The sequence below is a fragment of the Neodiprion fabricii genome, chromosome 3 (assembly GCF_021155785.1).
Source record: "Neodiprion fabricii isolate iyNeoFabr1 chromosome 3, iyNeoFabr1.1, whole genome shotgun sequence".
NCBI classification, from domain to species: domain Eukaryota; kingdom Metazoa; phylum Arthropoda; class Insecta; order Hymenoptera; family Diprionidae; genus Neodiprion; species Neodiprion fabricii.
In genome coordinates this window covers 18,938,123-18,964,177 of record NC_060241.1, presented here as the reverse complement: position 1 = coordinate 18,964,177, position 26,055 = coordinate 18,938,123, and the positions used below count along the sequence as shown (strand labels likewise).

Here is a 26,055-nt window from a genome sequence, read left to right as displayed (position 1 = left end):
TTCACGTATCGCCGACAAGGCGGTAAGTACACACAGGCTAAGTATTGGCTTGGGCTCACCATTGCGAAGACTGTGTTACTCAAGAGATACAACCACTCATCATTTAGATACATTTGGCGATCCCGCGTCGTTTGAAGCCCAACTTGTCAGCCCCTGAAGGCGATAAAACCGAAGAGAATATATTCCGAAATAATTCCAGGTGTGTGTTACTTACCCGAAAGACATTAATTGTAATCAAAGTGATGGAAACATTAAACGAAGGACAATAATTGATATCGATTTTATTACTATTCCTTTCGTCATACAAAAGCTATTATATGTGAGATTCAAAATATACACGCAAAGACAGGAAGCCGGCTGACGCCTTCTGCAGCGCCGCTGTAATTATAATATATTTACAATTATTATTAGATTCATTCGGATATTACAATGTCGTGTGTTACATATTATAACATGGTAGGTCATCTTTATATCATTATATCTTTATACACCGATCATTACATTTACGAGAATATATTCATCGTTTTTGATTTATTGGAAAATATACATAATTGTATGTGACGTTTCTATAAGTCCGCGTTTATTATTATCATTATACTACTACACAGGTGTAGAAAAGCTTACATAAATAAATAATATTACACTAATTATGATACATGTTATATGTAGGATATCTGCAACGCATACGTACCAACCGAGTATTGTTATCTTTCGTCTTTACTTAATATTCAATCAACATGTATGTATATACAATATTAGAGATGAGAATATCATCGATATAACTATAATTTATTTTTTCGTCGGATGGATTTCGAGTATTGTCAGCGAGGACTGGGACATTTATATAATAAAAACTATCATCCACTTCGCCTACGTGTTTCAGTTTCATCTAACGAATATAAATTTATATTTTATGGAACAGCACGGTACTGAGTTACGAGAATTAAGCTAAATGTTCTTGTTCCTTTTCTATATGAGAAAAAATCACCGTGGATTTCACGTGCAAATAATGTTACATAAGCCTATTACGTACAACGGGCAGAAGAAAAATACCATCGGAATTTATACGCATTCTTTTTTTTTTTTCTACCATGTACGAGATAATAAATAGTAGCATTATGACTCCATGTCACGGGTATTCTATTCTAGTTTCTTGCACAAGATGATATTATAGGTGTGCATTTTCTCATAAATGAGAATCAATTTCTTCTTCCTCTATCCCATACATCTCGTACGTATAGTATGTTAATAATTAAATTGATAATTCATCACGAAGATCGCTGGGAAAAAATGTCTTTACGCAAAATAGGAATCGCCGTTCAGATCTCTGTAGCATTTTTGCTTTAACCATGCAGCATTTGTAAGTATTTTACGTTGTTACCATAGTTCCGATTATTTAGGGGTATTAGCGGAGTTGATTCAACTGACGAGTGAAAAATTAAATAATTGCGATTATAACGCAATTCACAGCCCAACTCGAGACGTTACCTTAAATATTTTACTACTAGCTTCTCAGATTTCCAAAAGTACGAGCTTTTGTACCGCTCCAGGTTCATGCATATTTGAAAAATGTCCATAATTTTGAATTTTTTTAAATGACAGCATTGCAGGCTGCAGAGTGTGTTTCGTCACCACTAATCTCACCATGGCATGTTCAAATCGACCCCGCTACTTCCATAAAAAATAATAAATTGTTATATACAAAAGTTACAATTTTCATTATTACCTATATCGTATATGCAGTTTCGAAATTTATCGCTATGCAGTCGCCTGTTTTTATATGTATATAGATACCTCAAAATTTCCAAAGTCTTCGATAATAGATTGATTAACTAATTCATTAATACCAGCAGCTTTGCACCAGCATTATAAAATTTAGCACCACCATTTACGTTAAAACGATTCAATGACTTCGTTGCAGTTTCATTGGAAACGGAAAATACAGATTCTGATCGTGTTATGTATTGAACTCTATTATTGCCCAAGTGTCAGGGGCTGCCTAACATCAAAAAACATTTACTTCGAAAGTTCACACATCGATTCGCACAAATCATTACAAACATACATATCGTATTACACTAGCCAATGTATACTTACTATTTAATAGATCGTTCCATCCATCATTACCATAACGAATTATCCATCGCCAATATCTCATGATTTCTGAGTCGCTACATAATTTTTATCTCTCAAGTACATCCAATGTAAACCAGGCCATCATCAGGAATGTATTCACTACAGCGGTTACAAGCTCGTAGCTGAATAGTAAGGTACGCTTAAGGAAACTGAGAACTAATGATTAAATTCTAAGATATTTGAGCCAGCATCTGTTGAAAGGTGCTGGTGCCAACGGTGGTAGACATTTGACTAATACTGTTGAAAAGGGCCTCAGCCTGGAGATTCTCAGGTAACCTAGTGAGGAATTGAGCTCCACGTACAAAGTCCATACCAAGTAGTTCATCCTGGTGTAAATGGAGTACACCAAGTGCCGTCCTGAAGAGGAATTCATCTCCATCCCTCAAAAAAACATCCCAAACTCTGCAGGCAACATCCAAAGGCATTGCTTTAGCATAGACAGTGTAAAGCCAGTCGAGGAGATAAAGATCAGGACTAAGACCAGCGGCGGTAAAGTGAGCATAGATTTTTGGCAACCTGTGAGCAAGTGCGCTTGAATACACTTTGTAATATATACTCATTTGTTTTTGGTTCAAGGTAAAAGCTGCCCTATGACAAGGACGATTTAGGAGGTTTGCAAAGCAAGTGAAAACGTCGACTGGGTCCATATTAAGTGACAATACAGCACCCAGGAAGCTCATGCCTTGAACATAGCCAACATCTGGTCTGTATACAGCATACGCAGCTAAAACCCCTTGCAGACTTTCGGCGAGAGGTCCGCCTTCTTGGAAAACACACAGTGTAGGAAATGTGCGGGATACATCAAGTTTTATGGAGGCCAGCCACTCGTTCGCTGGATGCGACATTGCCCTATCTAGACATAAATTGTACAGATGAGGAGTTATGTTAAGCTGATTAAATATGGCCAGCTTCCAAACCCGCCCTCTTATACTGGGGGGAAGTCCTCGCCACCATAATTCCCTGACTTTTTTAGTTTCTCTGAGCGATTCAAACTTAGGTAAGACCTGCGTACTCCATATTAATGAATCCTCTGCAAGCCTCTCTTCCTCTTTGAGCTGAATCTCTCTCTGCTGCCTGCGCTCCTTTTCCTCCTTCAATTCCCGCTTTCTTGCAGCCTCAATAATAGCATTATACTGTTTCCTGTGACTCTCTTCCTCCAGAGCGCTCTTAGCTGGTAAATTAGATGGTCTAGGCTGTGGAATGAGCGCTGAGCTGCCTCCCACCTTGTCCGCGTTTCTTGACGGACTTCCTGACGGCGTCGAATGCTGTTGAGGCTCCTTCTGCTTCCAAGAAAACACGTTTTTGGTAAAGAACCCAGTGAGAGGCCAGCGCTTGGGTTTCTCAGGCGAGATGTGCGGCTCCTCCGGACCCAACAAGCTCCCGGAAGGCGAGGCTTCGCTCAGGGATGAAACCGTACTACTGCAGGACCGCGGGAGGCTACTTCTCGGACTGTTGTTCAGACTGGCCACATCATTCTTGGCGCCGTCGGCATCAATCCTGGCTATAATGCTGGCCGATTGATTGCTAAGGGATTCTAGATCCCCAGATTGCCGCTCCTCTGGTAATGTGTCAAGCTCATCAAGTGCGTAGAGTTGTTTCGTCGATGGATTATATGCCAGGGACATGCTCTCCAATGCGTTGTTTAGACTGGTGCCACTTGAAACTGCGTTGGCTGCATCGTACCATTTGTTTTCGCGTATATGAACGCAGAGTGCTTTATTTGCGGCTGGAACTCCAGCGGTAACATCGCAGGCCAATGCTTCATCCATTTCCACACTGTCGCAACGCACCGAATCCCCATTAATTGACACTAACTGTTGCTTTCCACCATTCATCTTTGAGGTTATTGTGCTGGCAAGGTAGCCGCCGGGTTCTCGCCTCCCGGTTTTCAACACTTGGAAACTGTTGGCCAAATCCGTGTGGCATGATATCAAGCAGGGCGCTGCTCCTACCTGCACAGCTCCAGGGACTCCGAGGGTTCCCGGAGTCCCTGGGGAGCAGGCTGCTCCGTTTAGACGTTGCAGAACAGGGCTTTTCATGCCTCAAGCCGCCTTTCCCTAACCTCGCTTTACATAGATAACGGATTGATCGTTGACGTCTTTAGTCTTATATTTAATTTAATTTGATTTATTTTTCTGTTAATTCTAGGTTTTGAAATATATGTATGTATGACGTATGATAACGTGGATGTTGGGCCGAAGTGGGAGAAACCCTAAAACTTCTCACCTCAACGATCGTCTTTTGTTCGTATATTTTACACAGCGTGATTGCTTCGCACCCATTGTTAAATATTTTTGATTGTATGAATTATTCTCGCTTCGATCTTTCCGACGGCACTGTGACTCATTTTATTATTGCAATATTTATCTGCTCGTCCGTTGCCCCGTCTGACAACACCCACCACCACATCACACAGCGTCTGTCAAAAAATCACACGCACACACTGCCGCGCACATCATGCACGCCCACTGTTGTCATTCATCTGTCACTTTTAAGGGTGGTTATTTTAAGCCGAATATTTTACTGTTTATGCAATTTTGTTTTGTCTTCCTGCAAATGGATCGTATTACAATTCACGGTGTTTTATTTCTAAAATCAACTATATAATTAGATTATTTATCCGAGATTCTAATAAATCCTATTACAAACTATATTTCCCTATAAATAAATTTGTATTTTACAAGGCATGTCGGGAATACTTTGGAAACTATATGTCAGTTGGCAGTACTGGTTTGTGAGACATCAATTTGTCCAAAAATAATTCTCATTTTTTTATTGACATTATTTAATGACATAAATTCATTATTGGAGAGTCCGGCAGAGTACCAATAAGGCAGTAATTTTTTTTAAGCTTTTCCTTATGTGTAAGTCGGATGCCGTGGAACGAACAAATAGAACCCACATATGCAAACTTTGACGCGACTCTAGGTACGATTTCTTCAGTTCATGGTCAGCGTTCTCGAAAAGTCACTGCCAAAAGTAAAGTAAAACGTCACTAACGAAATCCTAGTAATTAACTGGAGTAGCTGGTTAGGAAAATTCGTATATCGCTAAATAACAGCTGATTCAAGATAAGAAGGTCATCGTATCGCGAAGTGAGAGGTAATACAAGACACAGTTAAAATTGGAAAAATATTAAACATAAAAAAAAAAAACAGTGAACCAACCATAATCTAAAAAAAGGTTTAGAGAAATCAGTACCTTGGATCTGACGTAAACTGGCGACTGGTTAATCTAGGCCGTGGGAAATAGTCTAGAACGTAAAAGTTTTCGATGTAACAGATGTTTCTTGTGAGAGATGTCACAAATTAACATCAAGGAGTTGTTTGACGAGAGCAGGTGAGTCGCCATGTAACCTGTTTGACCTTGATGCATAAAAATCTCACAAACTATCACTGTGCTATGATTTAAATACAACAGGTAATCATTAAGACCTATTGCATATTTTTATTCAGATTTCCAAGCGGTTGGAAACTTGTCGCTCTTTTTCTCTACACACCACTTGGCATAGTTCTTGTCCTACTTCGTCTACTAATCGGGCTTCAGCTCTGGTTGTTTGCGTCCCTTTTACCGGACTGTGATACTCTCCGAACATGCTTGAACCACGGTTTAACTCTTACTTTTGGAATCATAGTCAGAGTGGATATGACCGGAGAGGAAAGGGACAAGAAGTCAAGGATTATAGTTGCAAACAATGTCTCTGCTTTGGATCACTTTGCACTTCGAAGAAATGCAGAGACTGTTACTCCCAGCCTTTGGGAGCTACCGAATGCTCTAAGTCATGCAATGGGTTTGCAAGAGATGAACATGAATAGCAAAGATGCACTGATAGCAAACATAAAGCACTTTTTATCTTCATCGGGCTACAACATCGCTCTTCAGCCTGAATTTGGCTCCACCAATAGCCGCGTAGCTCTTCTCAAGTTCAACTCTTGGCCTTTCAGCATTCAGTCTTCTATTCAGCCCGTAGTTATCAAAACACAAAGGCCTGAGTTTGTCGGTGTCAAGCTAACTTCCGTCGCCTCAACATGGTGGATGGATGTGTTCTGGTTTATGTTTGTACCATATACCATATTCACTTTGAGATATCTGAAAGTGAAGAGAAACATGGACTCCGAGGTACTGGCGCGCGAAGTTGAGCGTGAGATCGCTGACACTCTTGGTATCCAAACTAGTAATCACACAGTTTCCGACAAAACTGAATATGAGAAACGCTACGTCCTGGAGAGGACTAGAAGTGGCACTCTACAAGGTGGTAGAACCATGCCCAATGCCCATATCGTCGCCAATGCTGAGATGAGGAGAATGGCACATCAAGTCAGCGAAGTCTTTCCCTTGGTACCTTACAATGTGATAATTAGAGATTTACGTGAGTATATTTTGTGGCAAAATAATCATTCATCATAAAAAAACTGTAAAATATATTTTTTTATGAGTATTAGTTCTTAACTTGAAGATATTGAAAAAGAAAAACAACATTTCATACTTTGTCACTCTTTACTTCAAGTAAAGTCGATTGTGAACCCTCAGGAAACATTAACTCTAATCAGGATTTTACGGTTCTGTCAAAAATCGTGTTACCTCTAAATTGATTGTAATTATTAAACCGGCAACTGAGTATCAATCGAAAAAATTGATTTCAAAAAACAGTTGAGCAATTGCATCAATGTGCAGGATGGTCCACGACTATTGCTCCATAGGATACCAATGTATTCCTCGTAAAAATCTGTGAAACATTTTTCACATCTCACCAGAAAATTGTTGATTGCAAATTACGGCCGTTTGAAATTGGCTAATTTGGTAGCACCAGATGGCTCAGAACAGGGCTTTCACATCGTTGTTGAACGGTCACGCGCTTTACAATTGTTCTAAGTGACCACATGCTTCTAGATTGGCTAATTTCAAACGGCTGTAATTCATGAACGACAAACTTTCTGTGAGAAAAAAGAAAAACTTTTTACTCATAGATTTCCACGGTCAATACATTGACAGCCTATGCGACGATAGTCTCGGGTCACCTTGTGTATCAGATTCCAAATGTTATAATAACACATTGATCACGCACAACAAAGGATGTAAATTAACATTTCCTGTCTCGTAACTCCCTTAGTTAAAACAAGGAGCGTGGATGTCACTATATCCAACATCCTCGAAGGCATAGTAACTTACGTGCCAGAGCCAGCGCCAACTAACAGTGCATCCACTGCATCTGTAAGCAGAATACAATCAAACGAACCGAAAAGTGGAAGTTCGAGCGGAACTTTATCGTTCCAGGAAAGAAAAGCAAAGATGATAGCTGAGGCAAGAGAAAGGTACATCCAAAAGCATGGGTTACCAAATTGCTGACACTCTTGCTACCATTATTATTACTGTTATGATTACCATTATTATTGCTACTACGACTTCTATTATTATTATTATACATTATTATACTTATAAATAATTTAACTGTATATGAATTTTTCCGCTGCATCTATTCATGTCATAATAATACAATCTTGTTTTTAAATTATAATCTTACGATTGTGGGACGATACCATACACTGCAGGAGTAGAAGGTATAAATATAGGCACAGTATATACTTATAACTCCTACGTATGTATAGATATATACATATTTATGTATATATTAAGGAAGACTAGTTCAATTTGTAACGAGTAGCAATACATATTCTATATTCTATACTTTATGTTAACATTAATTATTTCTAAACGCATACATGTATGTTAAATCGGAGTAGCTCATAAAAGTTGTAATTCTGGAGAATCTGAAAAATTCAGCCCAATTATAATGAAATTGAGGTTTGTGTGAATGTGAAGTTTTTTTTACATAATACATCTGTGAAACAGAAGAAAGATGGTCCTTTCAAAATGTTTTGAAATTTCAACACCTGAAATTTTTTCAACACGCTTTATAATTTAGGTGACAAATTTCATGGTAAAATAGCCTGGGGAAGAAGAAATGCAATTTTGGTTCTGCAAGGCATGGAAGAATAAAGATGAATTACGAATTTCATTGATTGGCCACCCTGTTCTGTACCTGTGTTATATATTCTCCAATCATTAGGAGTCCAATGTATGACATTGTCAAGATTCATGCAATAAGAAATGATATTACATTCTATAACAACCATTATTTCGTAACTTTAATGAGAAATATAAGCAGCATACTAACTAGAAAATTTTTATTAAAATGGAAGACTTCGGACATTTATAATCACGCACCTATAAATCGATCAAAGAAAGCCAGAAAATAAAAAATCATTAACTCTGTCTTATTGTCTAAGAATAAAATCATCGAAAGCTTGCCTTCCAAAGACTGACATTTTTTCTTGTTCTTTTTTTTCTGTCTTTCTTGAAAGCTCTAGCCCTGAGATCGATCTTTTTTGTAGATATTGCAAATTGACATCGAATTAAGTATGTGAATGTGTCGCGTTCTCCTAGTGTCTGGACTCATTGAGGAATGCTCACAAGGTGCTTAAGATAAGTTTCATGACTGATAGGCAACGTTTCCTATGCAGACGTACTTTACATCTACAAAGTCGTCGATCCCATGGTGAGAACCCTCTCTTCCCAGTCCAGATTCCTTGATGCCACCAAATGCAGCTTCTGTACACGAAATAAGCCCTTCGTTTACCCCAACCATGCCTACTTCCAGTTTCCTTGCGACTCTGAAAACCTGTGATATATCCTTGGAGTAAAAATACCCTGCAAGACCGACAGGTGTATTATTTGCCTCCCTAAGAACTTCTTCCTCGCTTGAAAATTTGTTTATAACAGCGACAGGGCCAAAAATTTCTTTGTTGTAAATTTGCATTTCTTTGGTGACACGCGTAAGGACAGTTGGGCCGTAGAAAAGAGGGCCTAATTCAGGTAAAGGCTTGCCTCCACAGTGGAGCTTCGCTCCTTTTGTAAGGGCATCATTGACCAGGTCAGAGACCATCTTGAGTTGTGACTCTTTGATCAGTGGGCCATTGGTAATCCCTTCTCGACTTCCATCGCCCATCTTGATATCAGAGTTAATTTTAGAAACAAATTTATCGACAAATTCAGTATGCACATTCTCATGAACAAAGAACCTGTTAGCAGAAACGCAAGTCTGTCCTGTGTTGCGAAATTTGCTGGCCATTGCACCAGCAACAGCGAGGTCAATGTCAGCTGATTCAAAGACAACGAATGGAGCGTTTCCCCCGAGCTCAAGACTTAGCCGTTTAATTGTCGATGCGCACTGTCTGTAGAGGATCTTCCCAACAGCTGTTGAGCCTGTGAAAGACATCACCCTGACCCTCGCATCCTCGCACAAGAGCTTCCCAACAGCCGCAGAGTTCTTGGGACTGGTTGTGACAACGTTGAAGACGCCAGCTGGAAACCCAGCCTGTTCTGCCAGATTAGCGAGCGCCAGAGCGGTCAGCGGAGTCTCTTCAGAAGGCTTGACGACACAAGTACAACCAACAGCCAATGCTGCTCCAGCCTTTCGGGTGATCATAGCATGCGGAAAGTTCCACGGAGTGATGAGAGCCGCAACACCAACAGGCTGCTTGAGCAATAGGACCTCTCTACCGCGCACTGGCGATTGGATCACCTCACCATTGACGCGACGTGCTTCCTCAGCAAACCACTCTACGAACGAATTACCGTACTTTACCTCGCCCCGCGACTCCGCGAGGGACTTGCCGCTCTCCATGGTCATTATCTGCGCTAGGTCCTCCGCATGCTTCACCATCAGGTTATACCACCCACGCAGCAAGTCGCTCCGTTCCTTCGCCGTCGTGTTGCTGAACTCCCCCACGGTGAAGGCTCGCTGCGCTGTATCCACAGCAAGCTTCACGTCCGACTCGCTCATGTCCGGGACTCTGCCGACTACCGAACCGTCGAAGGGATTCAGCACCTCAAATGTCTCGCCGCTACCGGCATTTCGCCATTCGCCACCAACGTAGGCTTGGTTTCGCAGCATGCTCAGTGCACGCCTGCAACAATGTTGCCACTGACTGTATCGCATTAGGGAAAACATGTTTAACTGTTACCCGGTTATCGGATTATTATGATGAGACAGATTCGCCGGGTTACGTAATCCCTCTAAAAACGCTATGAACCCCAAACGATCGACCGGGTTCGAATCTCGAATTTCGAAGCACTGACGCTTATAACTGCATAAAAGAGAACAGCCTTACTCGTACTAATAAGCCGCCAGCATGATTCTACCGAGTCTACTCTCGGAACTCGACACCAGCGGGTTGATATGGTCTTACTGGAATCGAATTTTAATGATCGCTTTACATGGCGACGGGTTGTAATTGCGCGACAAGCAGTGCGACTTGTTGACAACACTCAGTGCGTCTTACCGGCGTCAGACAATGTTTACGAACGAATTTTATTAACACGTTGTTGTTTGACTTTTATCTGCAGACGACAGATTGATCTCGATTGTAAAATGAGTAACAACGCGAAGAGGACTATATATGTCGGTATGATTCGCCTTGTATTTTTATAATCACTGGATTGAATGAAACTAACCTCAATTATTCTCGCTCGATTTCTGTATTTTCTCGAAGGTACTAATTATCTTGTCTGTTTCTATTTTTCCACTACCCGAGTTATTTTTTACTTCGGTTAATCATTCACTTGATGTTCAAATATCATGTAATTGAGGAAATAAAGATATGAATTTATAATAGGTTAGGTTAATACTGTAAGTTGTTTTTCCTCAATGTTCTTGCGACCAATGTAATTGTACGCAGGTGGGTTGGCTGAGGAAGTAGACGAAAAGGTGCTTCACGCCGCGTTTATACCATTCGGAGAAATCGTCGATGTTCAAATACCACTAGATTACGAATCTGAGAAGCACAGAGGATTTGCATTCATAGAGTTTGAAATTGCTGAGGATGCTGCCTCAGCAATTGACAATATGGTACAAAAAGACTAATAAACGATATAATCAGAGGCAGTGAGAGACAAATTAATAAATTTATTATTCTTGTGTTTTTCATTCACTAGAATGACTCTGAGCTTTTTGGCAGAACCATAAGAGTAAACATAGCCAAACCGCAAAAGATAAAGGAGGGTTCATCTAAGCCAGTTTGGGCAGATGATACTTGGCTCCAGGAACATGCTGGAGAGACACTAGAAACTGATGACTCTACGGCAAAAGTTGATAGCGGACCTCCAGCAAAAAAAGGAAAGCAAAATCCTCAGGTCTACTTTGATGTCAGTATAGGAAAACAGGAGCTGGGCAGAATCATCATGATGCTTAGAGCTGATATTGTTCCCAAAACTGCAGAAAATTTTCGTTGCCTCTGCACACATGAAAAAGGATATGGATATCAGGGCAGCACTTTCCACAGAATCATTCCAGATTTCGTATCCTTGACTTTGAGTGTCGGTTGAAACACCCTATATTTTTTTTCAAGCCAGACACCAATCAAAAGAAAAAACAAAAGGTTTTTTCCTAAACTAATATTTTTATAAAACAGATGTGCCAAGGTGGAGATTTCACAAACCATAATGGAACTGGAGGGAAGTCTATATATGGAAATAAATTTGACGACGAGAACTTTGAGCTCAAACATACGGGTCCTGGGACCTTGTCAATGGCAAATTCAGGCCCTAATACAAACGGTTCTCAATTTTTTATGTGCACGGCACGTACGGACTGGCTTGATGGAAAGCATGTCGTATTTGGTCACGTTCTTAGTGGATTAGATGTATTAAAAAAAATGGAAAAATGTGGAACCAAAGGAGGTACCCCTACTCAAAAAGTGGTCATCACAGCTTGTGGCGAGCTGACATAATTAACTGATATAAAAATGTTATTTTATTATAGCTTTCTAATAAACTCTATAATACATTGTATAAATTCAAAGAGTATCCCAATTTTTTAGCCGATAAAATAGCGATGATAATGAGCACTCTCATCAATACATAATATATAATGCATAATATGAAGCCAAGCATACAAAGAAAGAATCCTTGTTAACTTTGATAATTCGGGGAAAAGCATGTAACAAATGTATTTTTGTAAATGTTATCATTATTTTTTCCTAAAATTGTTTCTGAAAAATTACCTGTGAATAATATGGACTCTGGGGTGTTCAGTCAGACAATGCAAAATTTATATTGTTGATATTTGATGTAGATTTCTCAGAGTCTTGATAACATGCCACCAGCTCCGACGATAGTTTCACCAGTAATGTAAGATGCGTCCTCACTCGCTAAGAAAGCTGCGATTCCTGCTATTTCGTCTGTAGTTCCTAATCTTTGCAGAGGGATTTTTGACATGGCCAAGTCATGTGCTGCCTCGGATTCATAGAGCTATAAATTTTGACCATAAATTTATACATTGTTCACGAGATGTACAAATTTTCACTGGATAACTAATTCACCTTTAGACAATATTTAATCAACAATTGAATTGGTTTCACTGATTGCATATTTATATTGTTGATACATACCGGTGTTGAAAATTTTGTTTTTATTATCCCAGGAGCAATACAGTTGACCCGTATTGATTCCGATGCAAGATCATCAGCTACTGTTTTACACAATGCTAGTAAACTCGTCTTGGTAATTGAGTAGACTCCCAGTAGCTGAAATAAAATGATAAAGATGAAACACGAATAATCATTACCAATTTAAAACTCTTGTTTAACTAAATGTAAATTTCGTTTGGGAAAAGTGGTGTGTATAAAAAATTATTCAGTTATTTCTCTTTGTGTCGATTTGTTTAACGTATCTTCATGAATATAGTAATGAAAGTAGAAAAAATGTCTTGAGTAATGCAAATGTTACATTGAAAGGCTGGTATGCTGCAACGGAAGAAACTATGATTATAGATGAAGATTTCCGTTCTCTAAGAAGTGGCAGTGCTTCCTTCATTAGCATAAACGTCGATTTGACATTAACATCAAATATCTTGTCCCACACAGCCTCTTGACATTCCAAAACTGGGCCCACCGCTGGATTCGCAGCTGCGTTAGACACCAGAATATCCAAACCTCCAAACTGCGCTTTAGTCTGCAAATATATGCTCATTGTAGTCTAAAACTCATACTCTAATGTATAATTGTTCATATTTCATTCTTCCAATTTCAATTAGATTTTTGGTAAGTATGTTTTCGTATTTTCAATCCTCCACCTCTAAAAAGAGACGTGCTCTGTCTTCCGCTTTGCCGACGTGACAAACTAGTCCGGAAACTTTTAATCCCTCTCTTGTGAGTATTTCAACTGCTTGATTGACATTCTTCTCTTTTCTACTGCTTATCATTACTTTCGCTCCTTCTTGCGCTAACCGTCTCGCAATCGAAAATCCGATTCTGTAACAATAATATGCGATAGTCATTGTTCTATACATTCACTCGACACCAGTACTAATTGTACGATGTTTCATTTGTTTCAATTGCTGAAAATATACAATTTACACGTGTTAACTACACGTTAAATTCAATCGTAAGTTTACAGTTCGATACTTGTATGTAACATAAAGTTTACTGTCCAGTCTTGTAGCCTGTTTATTCCGCTTATTTTGAATATTACATTCAACAATCACCAACAATATGCTCATGCATTTTCAATTGGTCAACCTGAGCACTGCATTAAAGTGTCCCTAGTTGACCAGCATTCCTATTGGTTAAGAACCCCGGAAATTGTCGCAGACAGTGCGACCGTATTTCGAAAATGCCGATGTCATGTAAGTCGATGAAAATTATACCTTTGTCACTGACGTATTCAATCTTTTATTTTCAAAAATAAAGGAAACAAGATATGTCAATAATTACCATTAAATTTGAGTAAAAATTTTACATGTACCCACCCGTCTGTTGACGCAGTGACAATAGCGACTTTGCCTTGCAGCCGACTGCATTGTGGCGTTGTCGTCGTCGCAGTTGTCGCAATTGTCCGTAGACCCTGAGCCAACGATAGACGAAGCATTTTCGATCCAGACACTGACGTTTGATACTACTGCTTACCGTAATTATACTTTTACAGAAATGTTACGCACATAATTCGGATCGTAGTAATTTAAGCACTTAATAGATTAACAATCCGTGGTAAAAAGTAAAAAACCGGCAATCAGACTTGTTTTGTGTGGCACCGACTACAGCGCCATGTTGTTTATATACATACCTGCTATCTCACGGTTCAAAGATCGAGAGTACTATAATAATTATGTTTTGCCGTAGTTATGAGTTAGATAAGATTCTCAAGGCCGATTTCTATCCTTGATACGTTCGAATTGTATACATTTTGGTTAAATTGCTTGACTCTAAATCAGAATACTAGATGAATCAACATTTATTTGGGGGGATTAATTTTGTCTGCCAGGCAAAAAACCAGGCCCGAAGATAGGGTTTTCGATCAATGGTATCGATTTATCGTTAAATCATAAGTCATGATTGAAATACACATATCGAACGAAAAAACACTTGCACACATAAATGTATATATTATAGTATATACATACATGTACATATACATAGTATGTCCATGTCATATGTCTATTTCGTTCTTATGCACATTTAACGATGTAACCAGATATACGTTGTTGAGTTGTAGCCAATTAAGAAGTTTTGCAACAATTTAGCAATTAAAACAAAGCTATTTTTCCAGGATCGAATTATGCAATTTCAAAACATCAATTTTTTTTCTGGTTCCGTATCTTCGAATAATATCCTCCGATTCAATTGACGCGAATATCTATCTCAATTTACATTTACAGCGCATTTGACGGGTCATTGCTCGTATGGTCAACTATTTATAAACTTGCTTGCTCTCTTTGTAAACTGGCATAAAATCCAACTTTTTGCAGATCAATGTACTTAATAAGCACCAATATATATAATATTTGAATGACTGAGTGGTAAAAGAAATGCATGTTATTTCTCCGATCAACGATGACCAGAAAATCTGCAATTACAGTAATTTACTCTAGTATAGCATCGCCGGAGAAGTTCCAATATTTTGAATTTCGCAAAAATAGTTAATCACTGACTCCTTAAAAATTATTAAGTATCCCCCACGCGTATGTATATTTGACACGACAGACTCGTGACTTAACGGTTTATCATCATACACTTAGCTGTAGCAACTACATAATTATTGTAGTAATCGAGCCACTGTACTGTTAGACGTATACTATGAGCATACCGGCCATTTCTGAAAAGCTGCTACCTAGGTCAACTATGCTTCGCAACCTGCAATATACCGTAATTTCTGTTTTAAAATCTGAGTATGAAATGTAGGTGATCCATCTCACGATAAGATAGCGACTGTGCTCAAACCGCGAAGAAAAAAAAAGCAGAAAGAGAAACGACAGGAATGGGAAGCGATAATTTCGATGAATCGAATTCAAAGACAGGCTTTATACGAGTATTAATATATATATTGCGTTGTCTGAAATGGTCAATGTAATTATAGGTCCAACAGGTGTTGCCGAATAAGGAAATAGAGCTACAAGACGCACGTCACGGTGGCTAGATTTACGGTGGGCCAAGTTAACGCAGGTGTATAAACATAACTATAACGGACTGTGTCTGTGCTGTACGTCCCTGTCTGTCTCATTACGTAACGCCGGATCGCTAACTTGTATATTCAACCTGTAAGACCGCTACGAGCGGAGAGAAACAGCATCTGTATTCAGCTGATCTTTGACGGCGGTCTGCAGATGGTGGCAGCGACTGATGATTCCTCCGGGACGACCGCCTCATCCCCGGAGGCGAAAGTTCAATTGACTCTCTACTACCATCGATACTCGTTCTACTCCCAAAAGGTACTGTAAAGAGACATATTTTTACGCCTATACACGATATTCGATTTATAAATATTCAAATATATTTTAAGTTGCGCTGCTATTCATATTGTGTAGGTATTCCGCAGCTCTACGTGGGCGTGGCTTTCACGTGGTTTTTCTTTATAATAAATCATGTCAGGCTTTCATGTCTATCTTAATAAATGTGTCTGGGTGTGTAATTAGTTTCAATAATTTTTAATGGAACGAATCTACTTTTCGAAATCTTATAAGATTTTAAATTGATGTTAATTTCGTTTGTGGTTTGAAAAACAATATACAAATTCAATCCGATTGAAAATTTTTGGTGACCTTGATGGGATTACACAGTTTAAGTTCACGTTCATTTGACTTTTATCTAGACTACTGCCAGTAAACTTTCGTTTACACGTGAAGGTAAATCCGGTTGCAAGTATGTTTAATCGGTTGACGAAAATTCAATCGATAACAAATCATTAAAATAAATTCAATTAATTATTAATTCTCGTGGAGTTTATTTCGGTACTCATTAGTTTCTGGAATTTCAATCATTGTAAACACAACACCATTACTTCCGAGCACAATTTAACATTGCGTAAAATCATTCCCATTCATTTTTATTGGAGGATCTTTAAACTGCAACCATTGCAATTGACCCTACGGAAGGCAATTTATTTCCAATCGATTTCCACCGATTTCGATTCCTTTCTACTTATTGTTAATCAGGAACGTATCGTGTTTAGGTTCTCCTGGCGTTGTACGAGAAAAAATTGGACTTCAAACTTCGCGAGGTTGACATAACTCGAGGGGAGCAATACGGAGCTTGGTTCCTGGGGTTGAATCCACGCGGGGAAGTTCCGGTACTCCAAGACGGTGATAAAATAATACCAGAGTCGGTCCGTATAATCGATTACCTCGAGGATCATTTCACCGGTGACAATGTGCCGTCCCTCGTCCCGTCGGAAGCCTCGAGCAAACAGAAGATTCTCGAGTTGCGTAAGGTGCTCGATCAGCTTCCCGGGAATGTGTTGACCGTTGGCTCGTTTCACCATAAAAAATTCGTTGACAAACCGAAGCTCCCGTTCATCGGACCCGTACGATGGTTGTTGTCACGGGCCGAAGAAACCAGCGCTGAAACTCTGCGCATAAATGCTGAAAAAATTCCAGCGGCGCGCGAAGTTCTACTGAGAAAAGCCGCCGCTCAAGAAAAAACTCACGAAATTGTTCAGGACAATGATAAATTCAACGACGCTTTGGCCCAGGTTGAAACAGCGCTTGAAAAAGTAGAAGAAGCTCTGAAACCAGGCCCGTGGCTTGGCGGGGAACAATTCACCGTTGCTGATGTCTCTCTGGCTGTTTTGTTAGAGAGGATGTCGGGTCTGGGTTTGGACGGGAGACTTTGGGGCACTAGGACAGATATCAAAAATTATTACGACAGACTGCAGCAGAGGGAAAGTTTCAAGGCAGCCGTTCCGAGAGGCTGGTTACCCCTGCTCTCTCTGGCTCAATGGCAAACGCCAGCCACTGTAACGGCCGTCTGTTCAGCCGTAATTGCCGGATTTCTTTGGTTCAAGAAGAGGCACTGACGCTCTTATCTCGTTCCGCCGATCATTCAAATATACGCATAAAATCCGATATTTGTTAATTAGGAAATATAACGACGTTCTAGACATTTATGTATGTGTGTGTATGTATACATATATAGATATGATATTATAAATATACTGTGCACAAAGTTCTGTGATATTTGTTGAAAATGTTCTGTCAAAGTATCCTCAAAACTCGAACAATATATTTTCAAATATTAGTAATCCTCATGAAAACCTATATTCAATAATAATAATAACAATCGTAACGAAACCAATTCGCAGATCTTGAAAACCTATAATCTGATGCTGACGGAAAAATTTAAAGACTGCTACTCCTGGGTAAATTTTTGTAACCCGTACTCTACGGATAAGTCCGTAGACTAGGGCCATAAGAAGCCGTTTTAACGATCCGGTAGCCTCTTTACTGTTGGTAGCCGTTTAACACAAAATCCCATAAGACACAAAAATCCCGTTATGGTAACTTATGGTATCCGGTATGGTATGGTAACCGTTATGGTATCTTTAGTCAACGCTTTATGCTTTCATCATCATTGTCGATAAAGGTGTATCGATAATGACATTATAAAGTACAAGTCATGTCGTATTCCCTGTTGATTATTCATGATAGGTGAATTGCAAAACGAAATCACCTACTATATATTCCAAATGGAAATAATTCGGGTTATATGGAGAACCATGTAGACATCAGTGATAAAATAAATTTATTATTCAAGAAAGACAGTGGAGACTTATTATAGAGTATCCTTAGTTACCAAACAACTAATATAGTTCCCCATTGCCCAATACACATTGATTGATTAATGAAAATCTGTCTCATGATCAGGTTCAGCAAGATCACGGGGTCGTGAATTTAAGACAATAAACAAAATTTAGAAATGTATAAAAATAAATTTTTTTACAGCTTAAAAATGAATTCTATATGAAAGATGTGTATTCTTGTAAATTTTAACGCCTAAATTCATACCTTCTAAAATACACTTGTCAATAAACTAGTTACACCGAAATTTGCCCAAGATCCAATGATTATGTGATACCAAGTTTACCGAAACGTAATAGTATTTGTATCCAACACCCGCAATTACTTTCAAACTCGTGCATGATAAGCTCGTCATCGTACTTATTTAATCAGTACTTCAGAAAGTTTAAGTCAATATTACAATAATAAATACTCCCATTGAAAACCGCCTGACATGAATAAAACAAACAAAACAACACCAATAAAAACACGTGGATAAATTATACTATGTGTATTGTGTATATATTAATAAATAATATGCTGTATTATAAATAGCAATTGGTCTAATACAAAATTCAGGTAACAATCCAGGTAGAGGGTAGTAAAGCGTTTGATATATCTGTTTACACCGGACAAATATATTTACATGGTATCCAGTGAGATTGGCATGTAAAATTCCCTAACTTTGCAAAATATTACTCCAAAAAATGCACGAGGTTTAGATACATAACGTTAATGTAATGTAGCGTCAAACGAAATTGCTATTTCACAACTTCAGAATTGGGAGAAATTCAGTAAATGTTAACTATAAAGGCTGAAATAAAGTATAGCGTACCAATTCTGCAATTAGGAAAAAATGTGAGTAGTAAAACATTGAATTACTTGTTGATGTCACAATGGATCATCTTTTTCTATTCTGTTTCTTTGATGAAGTGAATGAATTATTATAATGAATTACGTGTAATGCTTTAACAAAGCGAAGTCATTAAAATTGCAACCACAGTACTCAAAATCATTGCACACAAATTAGTTAAAGACTGAGCGTTAATAGAGTCATTTTAAATGCTTCTACTTATTTTATTAAATATTTTATATCAAGTTTGATTGTCTCGTAAATGCAAAAATACGAAGTGATGGCAATAAATAAATAGTACAAAAGGAACATAAGCACTTTTGCACAAACTTTGACTGCTATATAAGTATAATGAGGCTTTTGTGGTCATTCCTACCGCAATGCAATTAACAGATAAATTCAATTGTGGGAATTGTAAATTTTCAGTATACTCTGAACTACGGAAAGCAAGTTTTGTGTCATGGATTTAGCGAAATACTTTGCTCATCGTTTGGAAAGAAATAAATCCCAAATTCTTTTGCAATTCCTCGTTTTTTCAACGCTACTTAGACATTATGATTTATTAGCCAAATTATCTCGGACCATAAATTCAGTTAACTGGTTCAGCCTCTGACTGCCTAGTCGAACTCTGAAACTCTGTATATTCCTGGTTAGTCCTAAGAGGCATTCCCATGAATCTGGGACCAGATCCATTTAGCGTTCCACGCCTGGCACGGGCTACTGCTGGATCACGAGTCGGTTTAAGATCGTTGTACTTGAAAAGGCCCTCTGAGGGTGCAGAGAGACTCATTTTTGGTAGTTTGTACCACCAGTGATACGTAATGTACCAAGTGAGGATGGCGGCGAGTCCGCCCAACAGTTTCTCTACCATGCTATGGAAGTACAGTATAGTAGTAGACAGCATGAGGTCCCAGAGCAGTTGTTGAAGGGTCATAGCTACAAAGAGGGCCCTGAGGTACGGCGTGAGCGCCTGGTGCGTTTTCTTCAAAAACGCCAGATCACTAGTTGACAAGGTTCTAAGTGGTCTAGACGTTGCTTCAGCCATTGTGTTCCTGTTGTGCTCTTCGCGCATGATAAGATCCGATATTCCTTCCCATCCAATGAGAGTGGATCCTTCCTCAGCGAGAATAAGGCTCGAATAGACAAGGATAAAGGCGTGCCCAGAAATGTCGAGACCAATCCAGAACCGCCCAGCTTGTAAACACGTAAACCTGGATTGAAGCTGAGGGTCGCGAGTGTTCAAGCATCGACCGAAATGGTTCTCAATCATCCTGAACGTAGTTGTCCACATGAACCAGGCTACCGTGGCAAAAATTGCACGACCCAAATGCTTGGCCAGAATCACCCTTCGCCCACAGCCGAGGGTATATGCCGTGAGCGTCACCCAGGGGATGATGACCGAGAGAAGCCAACCCCAGGCCCACTTGACAAAGAACTGGTTAAAGAAGGTGTCTGTTCTTGAAAAGTAGGTGCGAGGCATCGGGATGAAGTCTGCTACTATCGAAACGAGAAACAGTGCTCCGCAGTAAAAGGCTACTCGGAGTCGCGTGTCAAAGAGGAGCCACTTTTTACAGAGGTGTATCAGCATCGTCACCAGGACGAGACCCACCGACGACGGCGTCGAGGTCGGTCGCGTGCCTCCTCGGTCCTCCGTGTTCACATTTGGACGGAAGTTCAGGTTCGCCGACGACGGGATACCCGAACCACCCGTCGACGGGTGCAACGGGCGCCGCTTACCCGTTGCCATTTTTCGAAACCCGGACGACTTACAGTTGGATTTCTCGTTCCAAAGAGCCTCGAATACTCGCGTCACGTTGCCGAAAACATCGCACGTGCAACCGTTGAACTAACTTTTCGCATCAGCTCCACAGGTTATTTTTGTGAAATCTATAGCTGCGCACGGAATAGTTCAAGTCACGGAGCACTGGGTCAACCTGCCTTCGGCGTTGACTGAATATACGTAAAGACTGCTAGCTTTATGGGCATTTTGGGACTTTTCGTAATCGAAAATGGCCGACCTAAATTCATCGTCAAGTGGCGCCCTCTGCGTCCTCTGATACACGCGCAACCCAATCCGGCATACGGTCGGTACGTAAAGACGACAAAAACTGATGTTACCATCGCTCACCGCGTGTGCCCAGATAATGCAGTCGAATGTTACTATGCCTATGGAATGACGAACAGGGAACAGATTGAAACTTTCATATATACCCATATTAACGATGCAGTATAATTCTCAACTACGCAAATTCATTCGAGCCAAATTCAGCAATCCGTCAGATCGACAAAACAATGTTATCTAAATAATTGCACAATAAACGTACACCTGATCTGCTGTTAACAGAATTAGAAACTTTTTCTTGATGTAAATGATAGGAAAAATAAATAGTCAAAGAGAAGTTAACCAAAGGATGAAGATATATAGTTTCTCCTATCTGTTGTACCTTATGTAAACAAATTTGTCATAAAAATTTTAAAATGATTTTCTACAATGCAGATTTAAAAGCGAAGTTGGGAGTTAATTTCTTACTGAATTGCATCTTGTAAAATGGGTCTCTTAGACGGATCACCCGTACCTCGAATGTACAAAATTTTAACATCATTTTTTTTGTTATTTTTAGTAGCTGGTTTTGAATGAGCTTCGTTTTCTTGTTCTGTATCGTTTGTCAATTGCCAAACTCCAATTTGCCAAAGATAGGTGTACCTTGATGACTTTAATTAAGATGCGAAATTTATCAGAGATTTATTTACGTGGAATTCATTCTGACTAAACTAGAGAAATCCGAAGGAATTACGATTCGACATGCGTTACACGTTATCGAAGCGTAAGTTTTATTGATAATGAGTTAACTTTACGCAAGAATGAAATTATCGTTTGAAAAACTATAATATGTTTGTATTTGACCAGTGAAAATAAGTTAACTTACGCTCGTTTCCACACCACTGCAAGCGGTAGAGCAGGCGGCTCGTTTTTTTTTAACGTGGTATCCCCAGTAGGCCTATTGCACGGAGAATAGTTGCAAGATCGATCTTACGTTCTCCGAAAAATTTTAAATGACTTCTTTTCACATGTTAATTGGGGAAAATTGTTTTTGACAGAAAAAGCTGAAAGCGACAGAAGGTTTGATTAGCTGAAACAGATAAAAGGTTTGATTGGCTGAAACGGACAAAAAGTTTGATTAGCTGAAATGGACAAAAAGTTTCGTGAAAAAATTGGTTTTGTTGCCCGGAAACAGAAAATAATGCGTTCAGTTAAACGAGTGTTTCTGTAAATTTCAGATATATTTCATAAATACTTACGGCAAGATTCTCCACTATCACTATACACTACCGAGATTTTCGTACTTGCGCGTTGAGCGCCGGGTTTCAAATGCCGCGTTTTCTCTCATAACTGAAAGGTATCAAATCCACGCGCAAAAGGCGCTGTGGAACTTAAAAACCATTACTCATTGAAAAAATTGACCGAAGAGCTGAAAGATTAGCACATTGAGAGTATGTAACTCTTTTATCGACTATTTGCAAAATCGACGCGTGAAAAAACGTGTCCGGTTCTCGTTATTAATTTACGCGCAAAAGGCTGCGTACAATTCTCGTGATGAATCTACGCGCAATAAGGCGCAACAGATCAAACTGTCAAAAAATTTGTATTATCTGGAACTTGTTATACACTGTTTGAAAAATCGACATGTAAAAAAACGTGTCCGATTCTAGTTATTAATTTACGCGCAAAAGGCTGCGTCCAATTCTTATAATTAATCTACGCGCAATAAGGCGCGACATATTAAACTCTCCAGAAATTTGTATTATCTGGGACTTGTCCCAAAAATTCTGTAGAAATCCAATCCACATCTGCATCTTTTGGAATTAGATACATTGCTATGTGGATTGTTGTTCTCAGATCATAAATCGAATCGAAATCGGAGGAGAGGTTGGAGGGCATGCATTATTGTGTGGCGTGACGGTCGGCGGTCCTCTTCGACGCAAAGTCTTCGAACTCAGCATCTCTCCCCATCTAGCGTACCACGGAACGCGATAGATGGTCCAGAGACGCGTTTTGCCCATTCAGACGATCACAGAGATCAATTGGATGGAAGAACGACCGGTAATGACTGAATAATTGAATTGCATAACGTTTGAAAAATGGTTGCAGTTACAAGAAATGGAAAATTCAATCTCGTTAATATTCAAATGCTTACAAATGGTCGTGAGACTCGAACACGGAGTCTGTTGGGAAAAAAATGTCTCTGACCGTTTGACGCTGTGGATTACAAAAGTTAGTAATATCACGGCACATCGCGACCTTCCTACCCTTGCCTGTTTCCCAACGGAACTACCCAACGGAAAAGAGAGATTCACGCACACACATGCATAAATCTCGCGACGGATCCCAAAACGTCCACCTACCTACCCGGTTACCTATATTCGATCTAAAGGATTCTCCATTTTTTCCAACACACAACATTCTTCATCATTCGCGCCGTGGTCACTGACTTACATTTTCATTGATTACCTGTTGGGATCAAAATGTTTTCGTATCATAGTCTGCGTACTCTGTTTACAGTATCGCGGTTGTATCCCGCCAACCCTAATATTGTATGTATTATTTTATTAAATATTGGCAGACTATCGGTACATTAACCTTTTGTTAAAGTGATTAAAAACATCCTGTATGCCAATTAGCATTTTTCTAAGCGAGCTAAGCCTGCAGTTGATCAATGCTTGTTGGATGTTACAAGATTGAAAATAATACGTAATATAAGATACAAGTTGATTACGTTACGTTATACCAGACTTTGGAATTTCATAAATTTAACAATAACGTGAATAATTGAATATGTTCAAACCTCAGGTGAACCCACCACTTAAACGGCATCATCGGTAAATTCAAACGTAGATTATTACATCAGTTACGAAACACAATTCGATCTCGCGAGTGCCGAGTAAGCGATGGTTACCTGTCGCGATGCTCATTCCACTTTTAGCAACGTGTAAAACGTCTAACATTAAGTAAACTACGGTAAATTGCATTGCGAAAAAAAAATTATTCGACTGAAAGTCAAGCACGTTGCGTTCGTGAATGAGCCTAACCATGCAGCTAAGAAATCGAAGATTAGTGTAACAATTGTTACCGCCACGCCACGTGACAGAGGAATCCCAGAGAAATACCCATAACCTAACACATGCAAACTCACCAACGTTGCCGAGAAATGGAGAAGTTACTCGGAAGTCTCTGCTTAAATCTGTAAAAAAACGAAACAAGACACTTGAATTAATTTAGCAAATCGGCTTTTCAGTTTTCAGATTAATTGCTGTCTAGTTTCATATTTATGCATCGCATGTTATGCTAGAACAAAAGTTTGGTTTTATATGTACCTCCGTGAATTATCAATCAATAATTAAAATAAGTATCGTTACCCTGACTCTGGGCTGCACCACACTTTCGCACGTAGTAGTTTTTGTAGCATCTCAGGTGTATTGGTAAAGCGATGCACTTTTCACGTAATTCAGATCTTCACTAACCTGTTATCCACAAATCCATACCGCAATAAAACTCGATTATACACTCACTTTTTGTACTGTAGCTGTCTGTTTGAACTGAATGAATAAACTTGCTAACAATGTAACTGCGTATTCGCTGAAAATGAGCCAAAAAAATAATTATATTGACACTCGACGCACAGAGACAAAAATACACATCAGTGAAGTCTGAAGTTGCATAAAACAAGGAAAACTCGGGACACGAAATTCACCTTCAACGTTCGCAGGATGTTTTTATTTCAGTAACTCGGTTTTTCTTCAGGCTACACGCGGCTCCTCGTGTAGTATTTACAGATGAGTAGGGTGAGAAATGCACTGATCGAACGTCTTGACACAATCTGAAGAACGCGGTCTGAACGTTAAACCGTCACCGAGAACACGAGAACATGCGATTTCGCTCCAATTGCTCGGAAACGACTGACGCCGCACGGCGCTCAGAAGAGAATAAAATCAGTTCTCTGAAGATCGGAAAATATTAATCCCCCCCCCCTGCCGCTGCCGCTCTTCCCATGGAGTGGGGGTAGCTGCACGCGGCGACCAAGCTGTTTTCCCCTCCCGTGGCCCCCTCACCGTGAATAGAAAGACAGAGAGGGCGGGAGAATTATTATCTCCTGTCCTTTAGAGAACACTTAGGGTACTATTTCATGAGCAGTAAAAAGCAGCAGTGGTTTAGTAACTTACTAGTTTTCACCAGCATCAGTCTGGTAATTTTACGCAGCAGTAGCCCTGCTCATGAAATGGGTCGTGGAAGAATTTAAAAATCTAAGATTTTGAATTGAAATTTGAAATTAAAAAAATGGAGAAAATCAAGAAGCTGATGGCGTATTCGGACTGCGCCCAATCGATTCCTCTCGAAAAATTACTTCGATATAGTGCATCAAAGAATTAATTTAGCTATTTTTCAAAATCGTTGAACTTTCGAATGAAAAAATCCACCGGGATCAGCCATGCTTTCTTGGGATTTTCAGAGCTTGGGAACATTTCATCTCAGAATCGTTTTGCAGGACTCTTTTACCACTAATTGGACCATCAACAATCCGAAACAGACAACAAAAAGAGCGCAGAACCAACAATAGAGGAATTACAAAGGAAATCATTTATTTTTGGGCTGTAATTCTTGATATGTTGCTTACAGCGTATTCTATAGCGCTTGTATAAGCTCTATAAATAGCTGTTCGAGATATAAGAAAATAATCTAATTTATTTTCATTATTTTACAATCGTAATTCATGTAATTCATTGAAATGAATAAAGTATTCATATTTTTTTCATTATTGTTTATTGTTCCCATTAAGAATGGCCTTGGACACACCGCAGTATTTTCAGTATGGACTGTGCGGTAATAAGTGTATGAAAAGGCAGCTCAATTATGCACGAGTGCACGATTCTGGAATAATCAAAATGAATTAATTATTTTCTTACC

The 26,055-nt window shown here is 39.3% G+C and overlaps 7 protein-coding genes across 9 annotated transcripts; 3 read left to right on the top strand and 4 right to left on the bottom strand.

Moving 5' to 3' along the window:
• Positions 1 to 266: 266 nt before the first annotated feature.
• On the bottom strand, positions 267 to 4,776 carry LOC124177850 (TBC1 domain family member 14-like). Its single transcript, XM_046560718.1, has one exon. It carries the CDS (start codon positions 4,173 to 4,175, stop codon positions 2,307 to 2,309), a length of 1,869 nt encoding a protein of 622 aa, XP_046416674.1. The 5' UTR covers positions 4,176 to 4,776; the 3' UTR covers positions 267 to 2,306.
• Positions 4,777 to 5,084: 308 nt separating this feature from the next.
• Positions 5,085 to 8,152, top strand: LOC124179012 (lipid droplet-regulating VLDL assembly factor AUP1-like). 2 transcript variants are annotated; one of them, XM_046562939.1, is made up of 4 exons: positions 5,085 to 5,238; positions 5,320 to 5,475; positions 5,592 to 6,505; positions 7,247 to 8,152. In XM_046562939.1, the coding sequence occupies exons 2-4, from the start codon at positions 5,435 to 5,437 to the stop codon at positions 7,480 to 7,482; spliced, it is 1,191 nt and encodes a 396-aa protein (XP_046418895.1). In that variant the 5' UTR covers positions 5,085 to 5,238; positions 5,320 to 5,434; the 3' UTR covers positions 7,483 to 8,152. The 2 variants fall into 2 exon arrangements, with proteins under 2 accessions (XP_046418895.1, XP_046418896.1); XM_046562940.1 differs by having other exon boundaries at positions 5,099 to 5,475; positions 5,771 to 6,505.
• Positions 8,048 to 10,147, bottom strand: LOC124179011 (3-sulfolactaldehyde dehydrogenase). The gene has a single exon (XM_046562938.1). The coding sequence runs from the start codon at positions 10,145 to 10,147 to the stop codon at positions 8,627 to 8,629; it is 1,521 nt and encodes a 506-aa protein (XP_046418894.1). The 3' UTR covers positions 8,048 to 8,626.
• Positions 10,148 to 10,375: 228 nt separating this feature from the next.
• LOC124179014 (peptidyl-prolyl cis-trans isomerase E) lies at positions 10,376 to 11,989 on the top strand. The gene is made up of 4 exons (XM_046562942.1): positions 10,376 to 10,601; positions 10,875 to 11,044; positions 11,131 to 11,493; positions 11,607 to 11,989. Exons 1-4 carry the CDS (start codon positions 10,376 to 10,378, stop codon positions 11,922 to 11,924), a joined length of 1,077 nt encoding a protein of 358 aa, XP_046418898.1. The 3' UTR covers positions 11,925 to 11,989.
• Positions 11,990 to 12,173: 184 nt separating this feature from the next.
• Positions 12,174 to 14,075, bottom strand: LOC124179016 (dehydrogenase/reductase SDR family member 4). The gene is made up of 5 exons (XM_046562945.1): positions 13,943 to 14,075; positions 13,268 to 13,445; positions 12,922 to 13,146; positions 12,585 to 12,719; positions 12,174 to 12,444 (listed from the first exon to the last, which is right to left on the bottom strand). Exons 1-5 carry the CDS (start codon positions 14,059 to 14,061, stop codon positions 12,274 to 12,276), a joined length of 828 nt encoding a protein of 275 aa, XP_046418901.1. The 5' UTR covers positions 14,062 to 14,075; the 3' UTR covers positions 12,174 to 12,273.
• Positions 13,978 to 17,630, top strand: LOC124179015 (ganglioside-induced differentiation-associated protein 1). Of its 2 annotated transcripts, none has more exons than XM_046562943.1 (3): positions 13,978 to 14,100; positions 15,556 to 15,898; positions 16,639 to 17,630. In XM_046562943.1, the coding sequence occupies exons 2-3, from the start codon at positions 15,794 to 15,796 to the stop codon at positions 17,479 to 17,481; spliced, it is 948 nt and encodes a 315-aa protein (XP_046418899.1). In that variant the 5' UTR covers positions 13,978 to 14,100; positions 15,556 to 15,793; the 3' UTR covers positions 17,482 to 17,630. The 2 variants fall into 2 exon arrangements, with proteins under 2 accessions (XP_046418899.1, XP_046418900.1); XM_046562944.1 differs by having other exon boundaries at positions 13,985 to 14,100; positions 15,733 to 15,898.
• Positions 17,631 to 18,189: 559 nt separating this feature from the next.
• On the bottom strand, positions 18,190 to 21,069 carry LOC124179013 (acyl-coenzyme A diphosphatase FITM2). Its single transcript, XM_046562941.1, has one exon. The coding sequence runs from the start codon at positions 20,839 to 20,841 to the stop codon at positions 19,684 to 19,686; it is 1,158 nt and encodes a 385-aa protein (XP_046418897.1). The 5' UTR covers positions 20,842 to 21,069; the 3' UTR covers positions 18,190 to 19,683.
• Positions 21,070 to 26,055: the final 4,986 nt, after the last annotated feature.

What these genes read in the sequence shown, in the direction of transcription:
- LOC124177850 (XM_046560718.1), bottom strand. Translation starts at nt 4,175, where the DNA reads ATGAAAAGCCCTGTTCTGCAACGTCTAAACGGAGCAGCCTGCTCCCCA.
- LOC124179012 (XM_046562939.1), top strand. Translation starts at nt 5,435, where the DNA reads ATGTCACAAATTAACATCAAGGAGTTGTTTGACGAGAGCAG. An exon ending in GAGTTGTTTGACGAGAGCAG is followed by an intron (nt 5,476 to 5,591) that starts GTGAGTCGCCAT and finishes ATTTTTATTCAG; the next exon opens with ATTTCCAAGCGGTTGGAAAC. An exon ending in TGTGATAATTAGAGATTTAC is followed by an intron (nt 6,506 to 7,246) that starts GTGAGTATATTT and finishes TAACTCCCTTAG; the next exon opens with TTAAAACAAGGAGCGTGGAT.
- LOC124179011 (XM_046562938.1), bottom strand. Translation starts at nt 10,147, where the DNA reads ATGTTTTCCCTAATGCGATACAGTCAGTGGCAACATTGTTGCAGGCGT.
- LOC124179014 (XM_046562942.1), top strand. Translation starts at nt 10,376, where the DNA reads ATGGTCTTACTGGAATCGAATTTTAATGATCGCTTTACATGGCGACGG. An exon ending in GAAGAGGACTATATATGTCG is followed by an intron (nt 10,602 to 10,874) that starts GTATGATTCGCC and finishes AATTGTACGCAG; the next exon opens with GTGGGTTGGCTGAGGAAGTA. An exon ending in ACAGAATCATTCCAGATTTC is followed by an intron (nt 11,494 to 11,606) that starts GTATCCTTGACT and finishes TTTATAAAACAG; the next exon opens with ATGTGCCAAGGTGGAGATTT.
- LOC124179016 (XM_046562945.1), bottom strand. Translation starts at nt 14,061, where the DNA reads ATGCTTCGTCTATCGTTGGCTCAGGGTCTACGGACAATTGCGACAACT. An exon ending in GAGCACGTCTCTTTTTAGAG is followed by an intron (nt 13,147 to 13,267) that starts GTGGAGGATTGA and finishes ATATATTTGCAG; the next exon opens with ACTAAAGCGCAGTTTGGAGG. An exon ending in CAGCATACCAGCCTTTCAAT is followed by an intron (nt 12,720 to 12,921) that starts GTAACATTTGCA and finishes ATTTTATTTCAG; the next exon opens with CTACTGGGAGTCTACTCAAT.
- LOC124179015 (XM_046562943.1), top strand. Translation starts at nt 15,794, where the DNA reads ATGGTGGCAGCGACTGATGATTCCTCCGGGACGACCGCCTCATCCCCG. An exon ending in ACTCGTTCTACTCCCAAAAG is followed by an intron (nt 15,899 to 16,638) that starts GTACTGTAAAGA and finishes TATCGTGTTTAG; the next exon opens with GTTCTCCTGGCGTTGTACGA.
- LOC124179013 (XM_046562941.1), bottom strand. Translation starts at nt 20,841, where the DNA reads ATGGCAACGGGTAAGCGGCGCCCGTTGCACCCGTCGACGGGTGGTTCG.